The sequence below is a fragment of the Pomacea canaliculata genome, linkage group LG10 (genome assembly GCF_003073045.1).
Source record: "Pomacea canaliculata isolate SZHN2017 linkage group LG10, ASM307304v1, whole genome shotgun sequence".
NCBI classification, from domain to species: domain Eukaryota; kingdom Metazoa; phylum Mollusca; class Gastropoda; order Architaenioglossa; family Ampullariidae; genus Pomacea; species Pomacea canaliculata.
The window spans coordinates 16880384-16901271 of NC_037599.1; the positions used below are offsets into that span (position 1 = coordinate 16880384).

Consider the following 20888-nt stretch of genomic DNA (forward strand, 5'->3'; position numbering starts at 1 on the left):
ATGCACTACCCTAACATTTTCTTCTGTATTTGTTGCTTTGAACTTTTTATGGTAAGATTTCCCTTGTCTACATGTGACACTCCCTAAAAATACCAACAGTTTGTGCATTTATTGAGAATATATGTATTAATAAATGTTTACATAAAAAAGACTCTATTTACGAATATTTAATAATGGTCTTAGTGATAAAATGATTGTATTAAGGTAAAATGAAATAAGCAAATCGATTTTGTGCATGCTTTATTAAATGCAGAAAAAAACATAAAAGTTGATAATCTGCCTCAGATTTTAACAGGAACTGATTTACCAAAACTTATTTCTGAATTACTGTAGAAATATGTAAAAGAGGGAGCGTGAAAAATACTCTTTTTGAAAATTATTTCAGCAGTAGAAATTCATCAGATGGCAGACCAGAAAATCTTCACTGAGGACCTTTGCGGCATTTCACAATCTGTATTAAAATCTCCTTGGCATGACATCTTACAGACTTAGAGAAGCAAAGAAATAAATAGTTGACCTGTACATCTTTCATAAAGTGCACATGACAAATTAAATTACACCAAAGAAGTATTATAGTTGATATTAAGGTAAACCTAGAGAACGTCGTAACCATTTCATCCTCTCTACATGCACATGCAGTCAAGACATACTAATAAGCATAAACACCAATGAATTTTCTCCCATTATGCTTTAATAACCACTCAAAATCAGAAATTTCTCTATTACAGGTTGCATGCATGCACAACTATTTGCACATATTCTCGTTAAACTTAGCTTTCATATTATAGTCATAACATTTTTATAAGTGCTGCATGTTTGCCAACATCTTTTCTAAGATTATCCAGCCATTCCTTAATAGAAACTGTGAAATCTTTCCAGTTTTGATTACTATCTTTGACAATGAGATTCTCAGAAAGCATGTTTGATGTCCTCAAGAAGTGCAATATTTTATATCTCCTGAATTAAGAAAAGGATAATCAAGAGATACTAAGTACATTTTAATTAAGTTGTAATGCAACCCTAACCTTTGTAAGCAATGACACTGTCAATTGTTAAGTACAAAAACTTCTATCTTAAAGCTGTTGTATTTCATTCTTTTCACTTTAGCAAGCAGTACAAAACCAATATATCCTCACAATAATCCACATTAAAAAAAATTTTCTAACAGACTTTTGTGCTTTTGATCCAGTATCTTGATTAAGAAACCCTGTTTTGTGAGAGACAAAGTCTTATTAACAACTACAGAAAAATTGCAATTGTCAGTTGTTATAAACATGCCTTGTCCTTCACTATCATGGAAGCTGCAGAGGAAACACATTCCATTTAAACATTAATTTTAAAAAGAGTAATAAATGCAAATGTCAACACCTGTTATATTTTAACACAGAAATTAAAATTAGGTTGCATGAGTGCTTCTGTTTTGCATGTGGAGTTTCTCGCTCATCTGATGAGCATTAAAAGTGACAATAGATTTATGGGCCTACATTATACATGCGGCCCTATGCTCCTGAAAGGAGCAACGAGGAATAAATCTTAACTAACATACATACAAGGGTGCCATGAACCAATCTGTCGGACCCTAACTTGACATGTTATATGCTGTTAAACAGGAAGGGGAGGACTGTATTATCACAAGAAGATGAAAAGAACATTGTCAAGCTCTGAGTGACCAGTGTAGTCACTAAGCTTGGGAACTAGGAAACTGGTGAGCATTCATAGTTCAGTCATTGTGCTTATGTGTGTTGAATAACACAACCTCTTCCCTGTAATCAAGGTAATAATAATAACAAACATTTATAAAGCACTTTTCCAACGATTTGCTCGAAGTGCTTTACAGAAATGATGAATAGAAGTAAACTGAATCACCAACAAACATGCACTTATATTCACATGTAACAGCTCCCTTCTACAAGAGAAATACCTTTTCATGGTCAGGACAGGGACCCAGTCAAGACACCATTCTAAAATACTGCATCTTAAGTTTATGAATTTTAAGATAAAGCTTCTCTGTATTATTACTTAGAGAAGAATAAAAATCTTTTTTATTTATGTGATGAAAATTTGTGTTAATTTTAAAGGGGATACCTGCTCACATGCACCTTGTAAAAAGTTTATTATTTATGGGGAAAACATTATCCATTAACATTATGGGGAAGCAAGATGTCTTGGAGAGACAAGAGCAATTTAAGCAGAAATGTGCGCTAAATCATAACACCTGATTTACAGATTTTTCCCCCCAGGGTAGGACTGCATAGAACTACATGCATGACCTTGAGTGGCGTGTACATGTGATTTGGAAAGTGGGTTGACGTGTTCACCCTTTCCATGATTTGACAACGCTGTTTTTGTCACTTGTCCTGGCTATCACTAGTTATTGTGTTGGACCTCTCTTTTGTCAGGCAACATTACCTTTGGTGACCCTAAGGTGCTTCCTAACACCCAGCATGGGGAGAAGAACCCTATAGATTCAGCAGTTTTTCAGTCTGACATCTTAAGGTCTAGTGGGGTGTATTTCAGAGCATTTCATTAATGCCTGGCAACCCTTCTCCACACTCCACTGATGTCTTGGGAATGGAAAGTTTGAGCCAGTGTCCTTATTATATGTTTCCTTCTGTATGTTATATTTAAAGAATTTAGATCCAAAGGACACCCAGGCCTAGTTCTGATTTTGCTATGCATGATTGCATATTACTGACAATTATCATACTATTGACAATTTTTGGTTAGTAGGAAGGATTCTCAGCCCACACCTGACCCATATTCTCATAATATTGCAGTGATTGTAAATGAAGGGAGTGAATAAAGGGGCGTCTAGATGTTGCTTGTGTATAAATATTTAACTCTGTTTGATTGATGACATTAAGTTGAAACTAAGGATGTTTATAATTTTGATTCAAGTGAGGGTAGAAATTTAGTTTTATTATTAGCATATAGACATATTTATGTCATTTGTGTTTTCCTCCCCCACCACAAATCCCAACTTTCCAGACTTTGTGCAACTTTCTGGAGTTGCACACTTTGGTTTGGTGTGTTTCAAATCTTGAATGTAGACACAAATTAAATATTGCTAGAAGGGTGTTTCATATTGTCATGTCTGAAGTCCTTCATCCAGGAATCTAACATATCACAATCTGGACAGCCAAAAAGGCAACTTGTTGTTGAAAGAATGTGCATGTGTCTTGAGTGAGTGTAATTTGATGACACCCATCCATGACAAAAGGGAAGACATGCTCCCGCAACCCTCAAAACAGTTATAATAATTGTGTGTGCACCTGTACACAATTATGCAAATTTAAAATATTTTGTATTCTTGTGTCCCAGTAGATTATATATATATACACACAATTTAAAATAAAGTTTCTGTACATACCACACAACATATTTGATGGTCATAGAAATTGAATCCCCTCCCCACCACTTTAAAAAAAAAATCCAATATTTGAGATATAAAAATTTTCTACCCACACAGTTATTATTGCAGCAAGTTCAAGACACAATATCAAAGATTGCAAAAGGGTACTTGCGCAAACTTTTCAAAAGTTCTGAGTGCTATTGAAAATATGGACCATTCCTTCAAGCATTCATCCTTTCAACTGATGAGATCTTAAACCAAACTTTCAGCCCCTAGCTGCCAGTGCCGCTTTCGTATGCCGATATTTTTGAGAAATTCATCAATGCGAGCATCCCATGCAACTTTGTTCTTGCTGTACAAGTTCAAATAAATGCCCAGTACTACAATGAGACCTGACCATAAGTACCTGTAAAAGAGTGGTAAACATAACATCATGTAGCGTGCACCAAAACAGAAGGAAGTGAACTTGTTTTTATGAATATACATATGGGAACAGCCAATTTAATATTTAAGTTAGCATGGTTTGTGGGATGGTGAGCAGTTTAAACAGGTTTTACCTGTACATATTAAAATTACATTATATGCCATTTAACAAACGAAGAAAAGGTTGGAGATATCCATGTTCTCCATTTTTAGAATAAAACAAAATCTACGTACTGGAATGTAAAAGGCTTTGTGAAGAAGATGAATGAAAGAACTATGGTCACAGCCTTCCTGCATGTTGTTACTGCAAAAATACCACCCAAAAAAGAGTGTTATAATGCATGACAACAATATTCCTAGATATCTACTTACTGTAGAAAGAATTTGATTCTGAGTCCTGGTCATTTACTAAAAAATCTCAAGTTGTTTGGATTTTCAGAGTTTACAATAAAATGGTTTGTCGTGTCAAAAGAATGCTTCTTCAATATATATTTCAATGGACAATTTATTAATACAATGGATCAAATCTCAGATATGTCTGAGTTAAAAGCTAACAACATGACTCTAGAGGTCTGGATAGGTAGAATGAAAAAAAAGCCATATTTGATAAATGAGAGACAGGAATTTCTAGTGGGATTTGGGAATATTTAAAATTCTTGGTATTAAATTCTCCCTTAATATGGAGGATATTGTTAACTCAAGCTTTCAGGATAAAACAAAGCAAGCAAAAAAAATTGAGAGCTGGATTTTTAGCAAAATTTTGTATATACATATAAATATATGTAGATTTTTAAAGGTCATACCTGAAGAAGATAAGTTTAACCCTTTGTTAAAGTCAAGAGTTATTGTTGAACAATATGTGGCATCTATTAATAACAAACAAGTTTCTTTTCAGAAACAGTGGCTTCCATTCATTTATGTTATTTCTTGAATGGTACAATAGCATCACTATTAGTAAACCCAGAGCTGTGCTTAGGGGCAGGCAGGCAGACAAAGGCCCCACGCTTTTGATTAAAACTGTGGCAATTGTAGCATCAAGGGCCCTGCACATACCCTATGCCTTGGGCCCCGCTGGGGCTAAGAACAGGGCCTGAGTATACCTAACATGTTTGTTGTCTAGATGTATGCAAAATAAAAAAAAAATGTAGGGGTAATATTGACATATTAGATGCTAACATTCAACATGAAAAGAAATGCACAAAATAGTTTTTGCTGAAGTCTGTATTACTTGTAAAACAACATTCTCACTAAAATTGACTCATGTCATTATAATCTGTATAAAAATATAAAATATTAATGAACATCTTTAAGCAGTCATATGCATTTGAGGATGCAAGCATGATAATCTACTTTTCTGTGCAATATCAAAGTCACATGTGAAAACCCACCTGTCACTGCAATTAGAGCACCAAAAGTCTTTACAAAAGTCAGCACAATGTTGAGGCCCAAGTAACCAGTTATGGAGAAAATCACAGCATAACCATAGGTTTCCACAGGGTACTGAAATAGCAGTCAAACATGGGGATATTACAGCTCTGTAATACATAAAGACAAGCAAGAAAAGTAATAACAGGGAGCAGAAAATAAAATCTGATAATGCTGTGGTAAATTCTTTTTTCTTCTATCAACCACAGAGGATCATCATGACCATGACTTTAGTATAATGCTTTGTGATCCAGTCAATCCAACAAGTACTTTCTTAAAAAACAACAACATTAAATATTTCTAGTCTTTAAAAGACCAGTTACTGAAGCCACTTCAATGAATGTCTCACCTTTTGACAAAACTGGAAAGCAGGTAAAAGGCCTCCAGTCAAACCCAACCCCACAAAAATGTAGATGAAACCTATGCCATATGAAAATAGGACCTGCCAAAAAATATTTAAACAACTTCTCAATCCACATAATTTAGTATGATTCTGGTTCATGAAAAAATAAAACCATCCAGATATTTCTTAAATAATGAGTGTAGAGAAAACCAAACGAAAACTACATGCTGAACAACTCAGCATATTTCACAATTTTATCAGAAGGCAACTCATTACACATCTACATAAGTTATCAGTGCTAAAATATGAATCAACAACTTGCAAATATTTATATATGAAGACAGGAAATAAGGCAGCCACAGAAGAACAAAAACAAAGAAGTAGGAACAGTCACATATTCTTGCACTAAACTTGTATTTTTAAAGCTTTTGGCAAGGTATATATATATATCATTTCTTTGCTTCTCTTTCAATTACGAATAATTTAGATTAACATACAATATTTGAAAAATTAAAGGCAATTACCATTTCTGTATTTGATGCCCCATACTGTTTCAAAGTTTTTTCTTGTACATTTCCAATGGCACCATCTGCACACAAGGCAAGGGATATCAGCACGACACCTGAAACAAATCATCGTACAAAACAAGACTGAGCAGCAAGTTATAACACTAAATTGTTTAGTAATGTATATTTATTTTCATTCATTATATATAATATAAGTTTTTAAACAAGACACTGCATTTTCTTTCTTACTGCATGACTTAAGCCCAAATATAAAACAAAAGTTTTCACTTGAAATAGCACCTCTTAACCTGGTAAATGTCTTTGAGAAACAATTGGAGAAAAAGTGATAAACAACAGATCTAAACTATTTTATCCCTTTTCTAAGCAAAACCATCTAGGCTTTCTATGCATTATAAATTTCAAACATTTTTCTGTTGATGTAGATGAAGTATTTTAGCCAACTTTATAAACTTACACTTTTTAGTGAAAGAAAAGGATTTTTAAATCAGCTGCTAATGATTTTACGAGACTTCCCATATGTTAAAAGATATCTCTATTTATATAAGTTAAAATATAATATGGGACAAACAACTTCAGCCTTTGTTTCTATGGTCAGCTGTTTCTTACTGCACTGGTTAGGGTATGATGAGAGGTGATGAAAGATTGTGCGTACATTGCCAGGAATGTGCTATTTTCTGTGCATATGTTGTTTCTATTTACATAAATTGTTTCATGGGAAAGTATTTTATGTTTTGTGTATGTATTGTATAATAAAATGCTGGCAAGAACCTACCATAGAGATTGAAGTTGGGCTGTACAGTGCTGTCAGCTAAGGTGAAAAGAATCAAGCCTAGGCTCATACACAGGCATGCTGCCACATCATAAAGACTGAATCGCTTACCTGCACAAGTGAAACAAATACCTCGTTTTTTCTCACATGCAAACTGTTATCAAACATTTACCAAAAATCCACATGAAACAAAGTTAAAAATTGTAATAAATTAATAACTTTTGTACCACTAAAATCATTATTTGTCATAAAGCTGTTAAAGACGTACGCTACTTACATAGTTGTAGCCATGGTGAACTTTGTCATTAAAGCAAACCATTCTATAAATGTATGTTGGAATATTTACCCTGGATAAGTATGCCTCCAATCAGTACAGGTATGAGCTTGCAGCACTTGAAAATAACTTGTGTAGGGTAGTTAAGGTAGCCTACTGAGGTGTTGGACAGACCCATGGTGGCAACAGTCAGAAAAGCCAGCAAAAGATATGTTTTCAGTGGGATCCTGAACCAAAACAAATAACATACTTTCTCCATCCATTTATCACATTTGAGAATTGTACTGCAACTCCCACTCCCTCCTTCACCACAACCAAGTCTGGTATAATTATCTCCACCTCAACCATTAGTGAGAGGAAAAACAGCTGGTGGTTGTGATGGTGGTGGCAGTAGTGGTGATGATGCCAATGATAACCCTGAGCTCAAAAACATGTCTTTTTTTTCATTGCTTTACGCTAGAATTTAGTACAGGTAGCTGAATCATTCCCTTAAATTTTATTTAGAAAGCAATTCCTCTTTACATGAATGAAAGGCACAAAAGAAAGACTTACTTCCGACTTCTATCCTCTTTCAGCTGAAGCTCTCCTAGACCTATAAAGACATAGCAGGCAAATTGGACCAGCGTCAGATACCAGCCGAAAGGTTGAAATCCCTCTAGTTTGAAAATGAGCTCCTGTTAGAAACAACAGGCATATCAGAGAGCCAGCTGCACTTGCTTTTTTCAGGGCCTTAAAATATGACCACATCATGACACAATCCTAAGAAATGCACTTAAAGATACAATAATGCATGTGAATAAATTGTGTTCCTTTCTGTGCCTGGCATTTCTTGCAGTTGTACAAAACCTGCCACTGGTAGTATCTCAATATGGTGGGCAATAAATATATTCACATTTGTATTGTTCTGTGGTAAGTAGATAATTGGCATGCCCCAAGAAAAAGCCACAACTTTGAGCCTGCTTTTGGTGGTGGGAAAGGGTGTGACATATGTTAATATTATAAATTGCACGCAATCTTCATTCTTTTTTTTCCAGATCAAATTGTCTAGTAATCAAGGACTGTGACAATTGGAAGATTGTCATGTGCGTTGTGACCTGCTTCCTAAGTAGGGAAGAAATTCAAGATGGCATAATGAAACAATGAAGTTGTAGACCACACCAGCAATGAATAAGTTCATATCCATACAGGTTGTACTAATTATCTGCCTTGTAAAGCAGCTGGAGGCAAAGGTCGATGAATTCTGATGAAACTGAAAGAAAAAACCCAAACCAACAACCAGTAGAAAGACAGTGAAAGATAATAGACAATGATGGACAAATGGGGACAGAGAGAGGGGGGAAGGGGAGTGAAAAAAAAAAGACGAAACAGATGAGAATCATACAAAGAGAGAATAGTGTCTCACTCACTTGCATGTAACCGTAGACAAGAAAAAATGCAAAGGTAGCAGCCGTCAGCAAGACAAACTGTGAGGTCCGAGACAAATGACTCAGGTCACAGCATAAGAGGTGGACGGGCACTGCCCTGTCACTTGCCACACTGTCCTTGGTGTCCCCCATGTTTATGGACAGTACAACATCCTTGCTGCCCTTCTGCCGCAAACCGTCAGGCGGCTGACTGAACCTTGACATGTCTTACTGAAGGCCTGCACATGCTAGGATACCTAGGATATATAATGGAAAAAAGAAAAAAAAGTAAATGAAAAAATATGAAAATATGCACACAGCTTTGATCTTGAAAATGCAGTAGATTTATACAACCATTATACAACCATGACATTTTGAAAACATATGTAAACGTGTTTGTGCATGTGTGTTACATTTGTAAGCATTTTAATAACACCATTTTCCAAGAAACCACACAATGCTAAATATGAAGAAAAATCTCAAATGCAAGCCTAAAAGTTACATTAATGAGCTGCAAAAACTAGCAATCTATTCTGGTGCTTAGTAGGCACTAGTTATACACTTCTTTGACATATTGATGCCAGTCATACAAGCATATATGGCACTCTACTTTCCCCGTTACCCCTCCCGTCTTCAAATCTCCCGTATTTCAAGCGAGTACTTCACCCCTCGAATGCTGTCACATCACGGACACTATAGTACAAGTTCGTGGTTACATTGTGTGCTGACGAAGGATTTGGTTGGTTACCTCTGGAAATCTTACACTGGTCGGACTGATAAAACTCATTAAAATTATGTAATAATTACTAGAATAATGCATCGATACCTGTGACGGCAACGGAATACAAGTAGTAAACAATATTGTAAACTTTCAGTAGAAATTCTGGTTTTATGCCAAGCGAATTTGATTACATCGCTCCAACATTACATATTTAAGAAAGTTTACTCAAAAGTTCCCATGATCAGCGTATTTTGATTATTTTTCTCACGAACCTCTCACTTTCCAGTCATGTTTTCACTCGCGCTGACTACGTCACCAAGTTCAGTGACCGTCGAAAGTAAAATGGCGGCGCCCACGGAATTCGACTTCAGCGTAGCTTGCGCATCATTTCAAGTACATTATTATTGTTTGTTTCTTATGCACACTGATAAAGTTTCACAATTAATAGCATATATAGTTAAAGACACAGTTTATGTAGAAATGATCTTTCGATGATGGGAGTTCCATGCGTAAATCAAAATACTATTGTTGTTAATCACTACTTAGAAGTCGTTAGTTGATGTAAATTAATCCTTCGTAGTAAGTCGTGCTTTTAATAGCAGTGTACATTATAACAAAAACAAAAAGTAAGCTACTTGTTAATTTTTTATTTTGGTTTTTCCACAGAATGTTGTTCAGAAAGCCGTTGACAACAATGATCCAGATCAGTGTTTCACATTTGTTGAATCCTATTGTGGAAAGTAAGTATAAATGTAATACATTAGTTTTTCTTGCTTATATGTATACACACACTTTAAAAACAAGTTCTAAGAATATAAAAGAAAATGTTTCAAGAGAAGAACACTAGAGAGATAATGAGGAGAGGAAGGGGGTTTCAGTACCGTTTATAGTGAAAGAGAAAGTGATTTAAGAAGGGGAAATTTATTATCTGGTATAATGTATTTTCTAAAATACAATTGAAACTTATTGGCTTAGGTCTTTCTTGGTGTTTTATTTATTTATTTTTTTTGCCAAAGTGAGCAAGAAAAAAAGGCAGCACTTGATCAAGCTATAAGGGATGTATTGCGGCATATGATTGTAAGTTTTTTTCCTACCTACTGAAATAGTAATTGAATCTATTAATAAGGCAATCATTGTTATCAGGACTGCAGGATAAATGTTTGTCATTGTTTAGTACAACGATCAGTTCAATAATTCTGAATATTCATGAGATGAAAATTAAATAGCTGAGAAAGATGACAACTGTGAACAGGATCAGATTAAAATTGAATAGAAGAAAGTTATACTTTTCTACTTATGATGAAGGTCTAATTGTTACAGCAAAGTAAAGAGCTGTAAACTGCAAGATATATAACTGTATTTATAATATTATCAAAACTTGAACTAGGAAAGACATTTTTCAGGTCCTTGACCAAGGCTGCGACAGGTACAAGCAAGTTATAGGACTAGTGGTGCAGGCTGTGTTAAAAGGTATATATCTATAAATATTTAAGAGATACATGGTAAAAAATATTGAAGAGTAAATTTTTATTGCAGCTCTAACCACCTAGAAATTAATGAAACTGTGTAGAAAAATCCGAATTTGTTATAGATATGTTTGTCTTTAGAATGACACCAGAAAGTTAATGTAGATTTAACTAGTAAATCTGCACTTGATTTTTTAAAATATTTTTTGCAAATCCTTTCATCAACATTCTATTTGCTTTCTTGTATTCTGTAGAGACTAAAAAAATTTTGTTATTTGTCCTACATGTCTTTTTATTTTGCCTGACTTCTAGCTCTGAACACTCAGTGATTCACCTCTGGGTGGGGGGGTGTGTGTGTGTGGAGTTGGGGCGGGGTATACAGCTGAGAGGGACATGTATTATTCTTCAAAATATAAAGAAATGTCTATGCCTTACTTGATTCTAAAAGCTATGTGTAATCTTTGGTTAGTGCAGGTTTTTAAATGGATTTAAAAGTTCTTGAATATCACATCTTTTTTCTCTCTTGAAGGAGGAATAATGCTTACATAATTGGTCAAAATGCTTTCAGAAATGTGCTCAGCATCCACCCCAATCATCATGCTTTCTGATGTGTTTGACATGCTTGTGCTAGCTGACTGCGAAGTGATGTTTAATTTTGTGGAAGATGGAGTTTCAACTTGGAAAGCTGTAAGTTTTCAGCATGTTAAACTTGTTAAAAAAAAAGGAAGTCCAAAAAACTTCCTCAGCAATTAAGGTTTTCTGTTAATTTCTTTCTCTTTTTGTTTATTCATTTTTAGTTTTAGAATAAGAATAGGTGTTATGTTGTATAAATGTTCATTTGAAAACATATAATTACAAGCAGAGTGAGATACTAATTTTTTGGTAAAATCTTTTTTGAATAATGCATTTTAAATATTTTTTACATTGAGACTTTTAAGTGCATTTTGTTGTGTTCAATATAGAATAAGTTGTTGATAGGTTATCTAGTCATTTTTGCCATTTGAACTTTCAGGAGCCCTTCTTTGATGCAGGAAAAAACTATTTGCTCAGAATGTGCAATGGTATGTTACACAGGTATAGGTAATCACAGTGTAACTTCATGTCTGTTTATTAGTTCATTACTGTAAATGTTTAATTTTACTGATGCAGTAGGAGAAATACATGAGATCAAAAAGACAGTGTCAAAATGGAACATCAAATGACATTAATATTTTTTCTTTTAGTGAACAGATTTCTTTTCTATATTTCTTTTAATACACGGGAATGAAGGTCCTTGTTGACATCTGATGCACAAATACACATCTTTGCACACTCGATTGCATAAGTATACAGACACACTTGTGTATGCTTTTTGGTTACTTTATCAATTTGTAAAACAATTTTTATTTTGCTAAATGCTTTATTCACTTATACATATATATGCAGCAGAATAATTTGTGTTTGACATTATTTTACATTGCCTGTGACTTGTCTGCAGATTTGATTCGGCGCTTATCAAAATCCCAGAATACTGTATTTTGTGGTCGAATTCAGCTCTTTTTATCAAGGTTGTTCCCACTGTCAGAGAAATCAGGTGAGTATTACAGGTACTGAAATCTTTAGAAGAGTAACAAGGAATCTAAACACAGCCTTTTGTTGCATGCTAGCTAGCTGAACTTTCACCTCATATACTCATATATTTAGGCTCCTGTCCTTTGGCCCAGAAATAGTAACTGCCATGTGCTGTCTTCTTCTTTCAGTACCAGTATGTAGATGTATAAATGGATTTAAATAAATGTTTTCATTTACTTCTTTGCTTTTTTAATGTCAGTTGAAATGCCTCATGTTGGCAAGTTACAATGAAATTCTGACCACCATTGTGTTTATAGGCAATGGTTGAATTCACATGATGACCGTTCTTGATTATGTGTATTAATAATTTAAAGCTAAGTGAGTCATAGCTGCTGCACATACATTTACATATACATGTTTATGTCTTGCTAAAAATAATTCATGGAAAAGATCAAAGCATTCTCATCATTTGTTTCATCTGACTTATGATTGACCTAAATGAAGAGCACTCAGGAAAGTAGCAAAATGCACAGAGTTTTTGATATCTTTTATGCAGCCTTAAATCTGATGAGTCAGTTCAACGTGGAAAATATCACAGAGTATGACAAGAAACCTGTAAGTGGAAAACTTATAAGCACTATTTTCTAGTAGGAATTTCACCAGATCTGGAAAAAAAATTATACATTAAACCTTTCGTTTAAAATGTTAGGACTATTTTTAGGCATGCTTTTCTTTGATTTTAAAGGACAACATGTGTGCAACTCTTTATGATTGGGTTTAAGTTCATTTTAAAATAATAATTCCCAAAATATGACTACATAGTTATGATAATTTTCAAGCAGAAGAAAATTACTCTCCAATACTGGAGAGTTCCAGGGAGTGCAAGTAGTATTTGTAACAAGGGTGACTCAGTTCAGCCAATCATGTCTTTGAGTCAAATGAAGAAACATAGCTAAGGTTGTGGTGTCCTTTATTCTAGCTATAAAGCGATCATTATTCCATCTTTTTAATCAGCAGTCATAGTTGGTACTTTAGCTCATACTTTTGTATAATTGGCACTGGTGTAGGAAGATCTCTTCATTTTACTGAAAGTCTAAGACTTGCCTGTACTGTATAAGTGACTGGATAACAATCAATTTTTAAATGTTTTGGGCAAATTCTTGAGTAGGGTGTGGGGACAAAGTTCGCACGGCACATTTAAACAAAGCAGAGATCTGTATATAAAGATCTCTGGACAGAATCTTCTGGCAGTTGTAGCCATTACTTTTAGGATTTCCTAAATGAGTACAAACCAATTCCATCTAAGTGTTGAAGAGAACACTCAGCAACAGCACATTGTGTCCTGGTCTGTTTTCTTTTACAGAGGATTGCATCTTTCTTCGAATTTAGCTCATGCAGACATCACTAATTTTTAGAAATACTACCTTTTGTCACTTCCTTTTTTCTTGACAAATCCAGGTGTTTTTTTTTTTCTTCTTCCTAATCACCCTTAGTGGAGCATAGGACCCTGCGTGGTTAAGGTGTGATTAAGAAAAAAGATTAATATATTTCTCACGCCTCTTTGTCATAAATACCACTAGAATATGTTTTTGTTTATGCTCAGTTTCAAGCAATTTTTGCTTAGTGCTTAAGTTGTCTTTTAAGAATGGTATGGGAATTTTAACTAGTAATAGTCTTGGAAGTTTCTTGCCTATAATAAAAGGGCTAGGTACTGAAATATGTTGCCCATTACTTCCACTTCCCTCTCCTCTCCTTACCCTCAAGTAGACAGGTGGACTATCTACAGTCTAAACTGTTTTTAAAGCATATTTGCTGCATATTTTATCTTTCTAACAAATAGGGAGGGGAATGACCTTTTTCTTGATGCTCTGTTACAGTCAAAAATCCCCGTAAAACAGGAGAAGATGGAAGTAGAAGATGGAGAAGATACAGCAGCAAAGTAAGTTCTTTTCAATAAAATCTTTTCATTTGATCTTTCCAGTATAATATATCTTATTGAAGTGAATTCCTTAATTTAATTTTTGAGTCATTCAAAAGTTTTCCTTGATTGTTCACCTTGATAGGTGTTCGTGTTAGCATATTTCTTCCTTTTGTTGTTATCATTAGCATCTTCAGTTCTTCTTGCTATTTCCTATATGTTTTTTAAATGAGAATTATCATTATTAGCACAATCCTCAATCAGCTCTTTAATTCACTTTTTAAGATTATTGTATGCTGCACTTCTTACACTTTAAGAAAGCCACACTTGTGCAAATGGTTTGAATCAGTTGCATGGATGCTGAATTTTTAAGGAACCTTTTTTATTTGTATCTCTTTGAGGAAACATTTCTTTCTTTATCTGTCTGCAGCTCCATTGTGATAGATTACAACCTCTACTGCAAATTTTGGTCTCTTCAGGAGTTTTTCCACAAACCTACTCAATGCTTTGACAAGGCTCACTGGCGAATATTTCTTATGGTATGTGCTGCTTTCTTCTTTTTATAGGGGAGAAGAATGGGAGTAGAGTGAGAAGGATGCGATGGGTGAGAGGGAGGAATATTATCAAAATGCAAGTAAACAAGTATTTGCAGTAGTCTCACTTCATATTGCCATGCTGTAATATTTGTGTGAGATATTTTGCAAACTTCACTTTTTTCTTGACTCTGCATTGGATTGTTGGGATGAGTTTAAGCTATCTTTTAATACACATTGTCTTCAAAAGAAAAAAAAACCCTCAACATACTTTGAGTACTTGAAAGCAAGTGTAGTTAGAATTAAGCAGCTGCATTTTGCAAAGTCATAGATGATCAAAATATCACAGCAAGCAGCTACACATTTTTGAAAAAATATTGAACTCTTGATTCTATCGTTTGTGCATCTTCTTTTACATTCTTTCTTTGCTAGAAGCTTTTCACAATCAATTCACACTCAAGAAAGGTCTAACTTTTTAATGATGCCTTAGATCAGTGGTTCTCAACCTTTTACTTGTGCCCCCCTGACGAACAAAGGTACGTCCGCGCGCCCCCCTTAGCCAGCAATGTAAGCTAATTTCACTAATACCGGTATAAGAAACTTTTAAAAAATGACCACCTTCGTGCCCCATTGCAAGCATGTCGCGCCCCCCTAGGGGTTTGCACTCCACCGTTTGAGAACCGCAGCCTTAGATGGTGCTATATACCAACTTTTTATAAGGTTATAGGATATCTCAAATATGTGGTGAGTGTATATATTCTTTCTTGCAACAGCACTCAGATGAAGTGCTTGGTGCCTTTTCAAGCTACAAGCTAGATGATCTGGTATCACAGCGAAAGAAACTGGCAAGGCGAGATGACCAATCACATAATTTCTTTGCTAAATATCTTACCAGTGAAAAGGTTAGTAATCTTTGGTTTTGACTGCTTCTTATTTATGAAAAAGAGAAAGCTAGCAATAAAATATGGAAAAAGTTGTAGATTTAAAAAAATACTTGACAAGAAATATGTTACTGTTAGGCAGTTAATTTCACCTATAAATTTCAGCTATTTCTTGCTTCTCTCCTCTTACTTCCCATGAAAGCTGTGCTAGTATGATAGAGCAGATAAGGAACATGTCTATGAATAGAGCATAAATAAGAAAGTGGGTTTGTTAAGTTTTGGTTGTTCTATCTTAAAAGCGTTCCCATATTCTTGTTGCTCTGTAGCTTCTGGACCTCCAGTTGTCAGACAGTAATTTCCGTCGCTATGTGCTGGTGCAGTTTCTGATTCTCTTCCAATATCTCACGTCTCCTGTCAGGTTCAAGAGGTGAGTGGAAGATGTTTCTAACTTTTTCTCTGTTATAATAGGCGATTTTAAAAAAATGATCTACAGGTTACTTGGAACATGCATCCAGCTTGGTGCTTTTGTGCACATTTGTTAATCTTTTGATTCTATAACGCATGTCTGAGTATGTCGAGGTGTTTAATTTATAAATAATATTATATTTTTTATTGTTATTAAGTGTGATTATTACCATGTTCCACCTTTATCCCACAGTCATACTTTATCAACATGCAGTTTTTTATTGACATGTAAATTTGATGCATCCAATGATTCCAGTGCAACACAAATGCTTAGTGAAGAACAAACACAGTGGGTGAAGACATCAGAGGAGCGAGTGTATCAGCTTATTTGTGAGACGCCGCCTAGTGGTGACAAGTTTGCTGACACGGTCAAAGTAAATGCTGATGCTCTAGCTTGTTAATCTGTGGGAATAACCCACTGATGCTGCCTCCTTTGTATATAATCACCATTTTGTGTGTGTATATATATATATGTGCAATATAACAATTAAAAGAGGAAGTTTACTGTGATTTTTAGTAGGCTTCTGCAGTCAGTTTTTAGAAAACAGAAAGTTTGGCTTTTGTTTTCAGTCTGTGATTATGCACAAATTTAAAATTGTGTTAGTGGTAGCACCTTCAGTTATATTTTTAGGTAGTGCCTGGCCTGAAGTTTCTGGGGTTCTCTGAAAGCACTTTTTGCTGCGTAACAGACATTTTTTTGCAAGGATTAAGTGTATTTGTAAGAACATTATCTTTATGCTCCATAACAGTCATATTTTTGCATGATTTATGTGCACATGAGAGCATTATCTTTGTGCTGTGTAATAGACATATTTGTGTGGATAAGTGTACTTATGAGAGCATTATCTTTGTTCCTTCAGCACGTCCTTCAAAGAGAAGAGAACTGGAATGCCTGGAAGAATGATAGTTGTCCTTCCTTTGAGAGAGAAAAAGCAAAAGAAGCAACAAAACCAAAAAGTCGGTATGTAATTGTGCACATCTAGTTATAAGTGAAAAACGTTTCATTTCTTGTTTCTACTATGACCATGAGCATGCATAATGCGTCTGTAATTTACCTTGTGTACAGATAGTTGTTTGTTGTAGAAGTGAGCTTGTTTGTTAAATGCAAATATGGGGCTTTGTATTCATGATTCCCTTTATGGGGATAGGTCTGTCACTTCTATAAAATCTGAGCAAATCATTAGAAAAGCTTTAAAAAAATGTTCATCATTATCATTAGTTGACTGCTGAATTGTTTTGTAATTGTGCTTGTGGGAGATCTGGAGATAGGTTTATTATTTGCGTCTGCTCATATTTAGTAACAAGTAGGTGCTGTAATTCCTTTTGCTGTTGTACCTTGTTCATGGGAAAACAGAGGAGTCAGTTAACAACTCCATTTGACAATAGACGCAAGATCTTAAGCACTGAGTTCCAGTACTGGCTATGTTCTTTTTAGGCCCAAGAAGCGTCGTATTGGTGATGATCTGCAGGTCAGTGGTGGTAAGATCATCAAGATGGGTAGTGAGGAGCTCACTCGTCTCTGGAACCTCAACCCAGACAACATGGATGCCTGTCGCTCTGAAAAACGGTCTGCTGCCCTATAACATCTTTCCCTTTTCTGTGCCATTGTTGCATTTTTTTTCATATTTTGTCAATGGCTATTCAGTCTATTTTTTTTAGTGGAAGAAGATAATACAAATGTGTTTACTTGTTGCCATCAGTGCTTTTTATTTCCCTACATCTTTAGTCTTCAAAGCACACACAAACCCCACATTGTTACCTCTCTTTTCCCCGCCAAGGAAAAAAACTCAGTTTTGAATACAAGTATATTGACATTTAGACTAGATTTAAGAGCAAGTATGAAAAGTCAGTTTTGCATGATTTTTGGCAAAGTGGTTTTGGTTTTAGGGAGTTTATGCCTACATTGGAAGAATATTTTGCAAATGCGATCGAGCAGAATGACCCAGAAGCCATGCTGGAGGAGCAGTACAAGTAAGAGATAAGATTTTATTGTAGCAGTCAATGTAGTGAACAGAGCATTAAATTGAACACCATTGTCTTGCTTTTTATGGCCTGATCATTCCATTAATGTCTTCCATTTTGTTGTTTACATTGATTAACCTTATGTCCACTTGCGTTACAAACTCTGTCATCTTACCTACAAATATTTTACAATAGCAAATCTTCATGCACTGCTTCTATTAGAACCTTATTATTACATATTCATAAGTTTTTTACCTATTTTTAGAAGGTGTGTATGGCTGTATGTGTAATACTGTTCTATCCCCTGTTGTCAGATTATCTGATTCACTAGTACGGGGCTATATCATTTCTTGTTTCTTGCAGTGAATAAAGATGGATAAATACTGAGGAGTGCTTAAGAATTTATGAAGTGAAACTAGTGGAAAAAGAGACATAGGTTTATTGGTTTTATCTCTTTTTAGTTCATTGTTTCATGCTCATCTGGTGAGTAAATGTGGCCTGTGGACTATGTATGTTCAACTGAAATGTAAAGAGTTAACCAAATATCTAAAATCTTTTAACTTGCCGATTACTCCTTCCTTAGAAAGAAACCTAGATGTCACCATCACTTGCATGAAAAAAACTGTTAGTCTCTCTAAACCAAGTACAGCCCCGGGTGTTAATAGCCATCACGTTGCTACCAGTACCATATGATACAGATTCTGTTACCGAGTGCCACTGCGTAGTTAAATCTAGAGTCATGTGGTGCATGTCAAAGAACATGACAGGAGTATGACCTTTCTGACAAAATACTGAGGAAAGTTTAATATATTCTGACCAACACCTCTCTTTCAGGGACATTAATAACCAGAACTTCCAATGGAAAGGCTTAAGGCTGCTTGCTCGTCGCAGCCCCCACTTCTTCCTCCACTCCAACCAGCCTGCCATGCCCCTACCCAGCTATCTGGAACTCATGATTTCTAAAATTGCCAAAGAGATGCCTGTAAGCTTACACCCTTGCCGGCCTAGAATAGAAGCAATGGTTACATTGTGAAACATTCAAACAATGCCATGACAATCTTGCAAAAATTCTGCTACTGTTGTTGAAATGTTCGAGGTCATGCCATTGATGAAATTGCAAAAGGAATTCTGGTCAGTTTGATGTCTAACAGGGATTTTAGTGAATGTTCTAAGGTATGCATATCTGACAACAGGTACCATATAAGGAATTTATTGTACGAACATGGTGAAGTCAGTTAAAATGTAAGGAATGTGTACAAAACATGGTGTGTAAGGTGTTTTAGGTATGTATGACTTTTTCAATAGTTGGAATGCAAGTTGTTGTACTGTTTCAGGCTCATGGGACTGAGGAGATGAAGACACAAGTGGGAGAGGAGGAAGAAGATGACATGAAGGAACCCCAGGAGGATGAGGAGAATGGAGAAGAGCATGAGCAAAGTGCGAAAATTGTATAGAAAGTTTAAAGTTTCTTGTATCATGTCATTATGCAGGATACTCACTCTTAAAACTTGCCATTCTCCTCAGTGGCCTATGTATAACATTATGCACTTGTCTTCCTCTATGTATCATTTTCCTCATTTATATTGGAAACTAACAAGTTTTAAACACATTTACAATTCATGCACTTTCATTTTGACTGGTTTCAGTAAAAGCTTAAATATTACAATCTAGATAATCATGTCACTGAATGGGTGTAACGGGGGTTAAATTTCATTTTGATATTTTTAAAAATAAAATTTGGCAAGACAAGAACTCATTTTTAGTTTTTGAGGATTGACCATGTCTTAGGAACTTGTCTGATTTTCAATGTCCAGATGACAAAGAAGAGGTGAACAATCTTATCACGCGAGATCAAATGGTGGCATTAGGACGTCAGCTCGGTGATAACTGGAGAAAACTGGCAACAGAGCTAGGCTTTGGTGGTGAAGACATTGCAGACTTTGAGGAACTGCCTGATGAAGAAACAAAACTGCCTGGCACTAAAATGATCTTTTTGTGGCAGGTATGGGAAATGTCATGTGACATTTCAGTGTTATGTAGATTTATGTTCTACACTCATAGATTTTTAGAGGAGAAGTTTTTTTTTTAATGATACTACTTCACTGTTTGACTTCCATAGATCTTTGATGACTTCTACAATTCTAGGTTTCATAAATTTTCAGTTTTTGATATTTGCGTAATATATAATGTGACAGTATTAGTAAGTCCCCAAAATGTGTGCAAGCAGTGTGTAATAAATCTACTAAATCAAGTTCATTTTTTGATGATTGAAACATGCTCTTTGTTATGACTGCACATGAGGTATAAACACATCCAAATATGCACCAAGCAGGTACCTCAAAAAGATTAACCCCCAACAAAACAGCTATAGTTACAACTACTCTTATAAGAGTCAGAAAAGATATTTTAGAATTGCCTTCATTTTTACCTTGATTTCAGGATATGGATAAAGAAAACAGAGTGCAAGCACTAAAAGACGCATTGAAAGAAATTGGACTATCAAGCATTACAGAGTCTGTGTTCGGGTCATCTTGAAGCATGTCGTGTCTGTTTCATGCAGTTTTCTAATTATCCTCCTTTTCATCTTTGGTTGTTGCAGAATGGCATGCTTTTGTGTATGGCTTAAATGATAATTACACAAGATGTTTTTGTTAATCTCATTGCTGGAATCATTTTTTGTAAACAAACAAAAAACGAGATTTTGTCTTTGTACACATGTTTGTGTGGAAAATGCATGCATATATTCATGCAAAATTCCTAATATCACTAAATATTTCTGCACAAAACTGAATACAAAAGTATTTTTAATTCACAATTTAAAAAGAAAATATCTAAAAACAGTCCATTTACTTTCCAACAAGAAAAGTAACTCCTC

The 20888-nt window shown here is 35.0% G+C and overlaps 2 protein-coding genes across 4 annotated transcripts; one reads left to right on the top strand and one right to left on the bottom strand.

Annotated features, from left to right (window-relative positions):
- Nucleotides 1-672: 672 nt before the first annotated feature.
- LOC112573296 (adenosine 3'-phospho 5'-phosphosulfate transporter 2-like) lies at nucleotides 673-9592 on the bottom strand. 3 transcript variants are annotated; one of them, XM_025253524.1, is made up of 10 exons: nucleotides 9510-9592; nucleotides 8520-8773; nucleotides 7666-7787; nucleotides 7186-7340; nucleotides 6843-6950; nucleotides 6068-6132; nucleotides 5550-5642; nucleotides 5164-5275; nucleotides 4010-4079; nucleotides 673-3758 (listed from the first exon to the last, which is right to left on the bottom strand). In XM_025253524.1, exons 2-10 carry the CDS (start codon nucleotides 8739-8741, stop codon nucleotides 3605-3607), a joined length of 1101 nt encoding a protein of 366 aa, XP_025109309.1. In that variant the 5' UTR covers nucleotides 8742-8773; nucleotides 9510-9592; the 3' UTR covers nucleotides 673-3604. The 3 variants fall into 3 exon arrangements, with proteins under 3 accessions (XP_025109309.1, XP_025109306.1, XP_025109307.1); XM_025253521.1 differs by having other exon boundaries at nucleotides 6068-6165; XM_025253522.1 differs by lacking the exon at nucleotides 9510-9592 and adding an exon at nucleotides 9343-9503 and having other exon boundaries at nucleotides 6068-6165.
- Nucleotides 9527-20710, top strand: LOC112573295 (THO complex subunit 1-like). The gene is made up of 20 exons (XM_025253520.1): nucleotides 9527-9630; nucleotides 9904-9977; nucleotides 10254-10314; nucleotides 10641-10707; nucleotides 11272-11390; nucleotides 11716-11764; nucleotides 12181-12276; nucleotides 12811-12869; nucleotides 14132-14193; nucleotides 14603-14711; nucleotides 15479-15607; nucleotides 15913-16013; nucleotides 16308-16425; nucleotides 16912-17012; nucleotides 17487-17618; nucleotides 17939-18022; nucleotides 18848-18995; nucleotides 19348-19450; nucleotides 19828-20015; nucleotides 20453-20710. Exons 1-20 carry the CDS (start codon nucleotides 9580-9582, stop codon nucleotides 20546-20548), a joined length of 1947 nt encoding a protein of 648 aa, XP_025109305.1. The 5' UTR covers nucleotides 9527-9579; the 3' UTR covers nucleotides 20549-20710.
- Nucleotides 20711-20888: the final 178 nt, after the last annotated feature.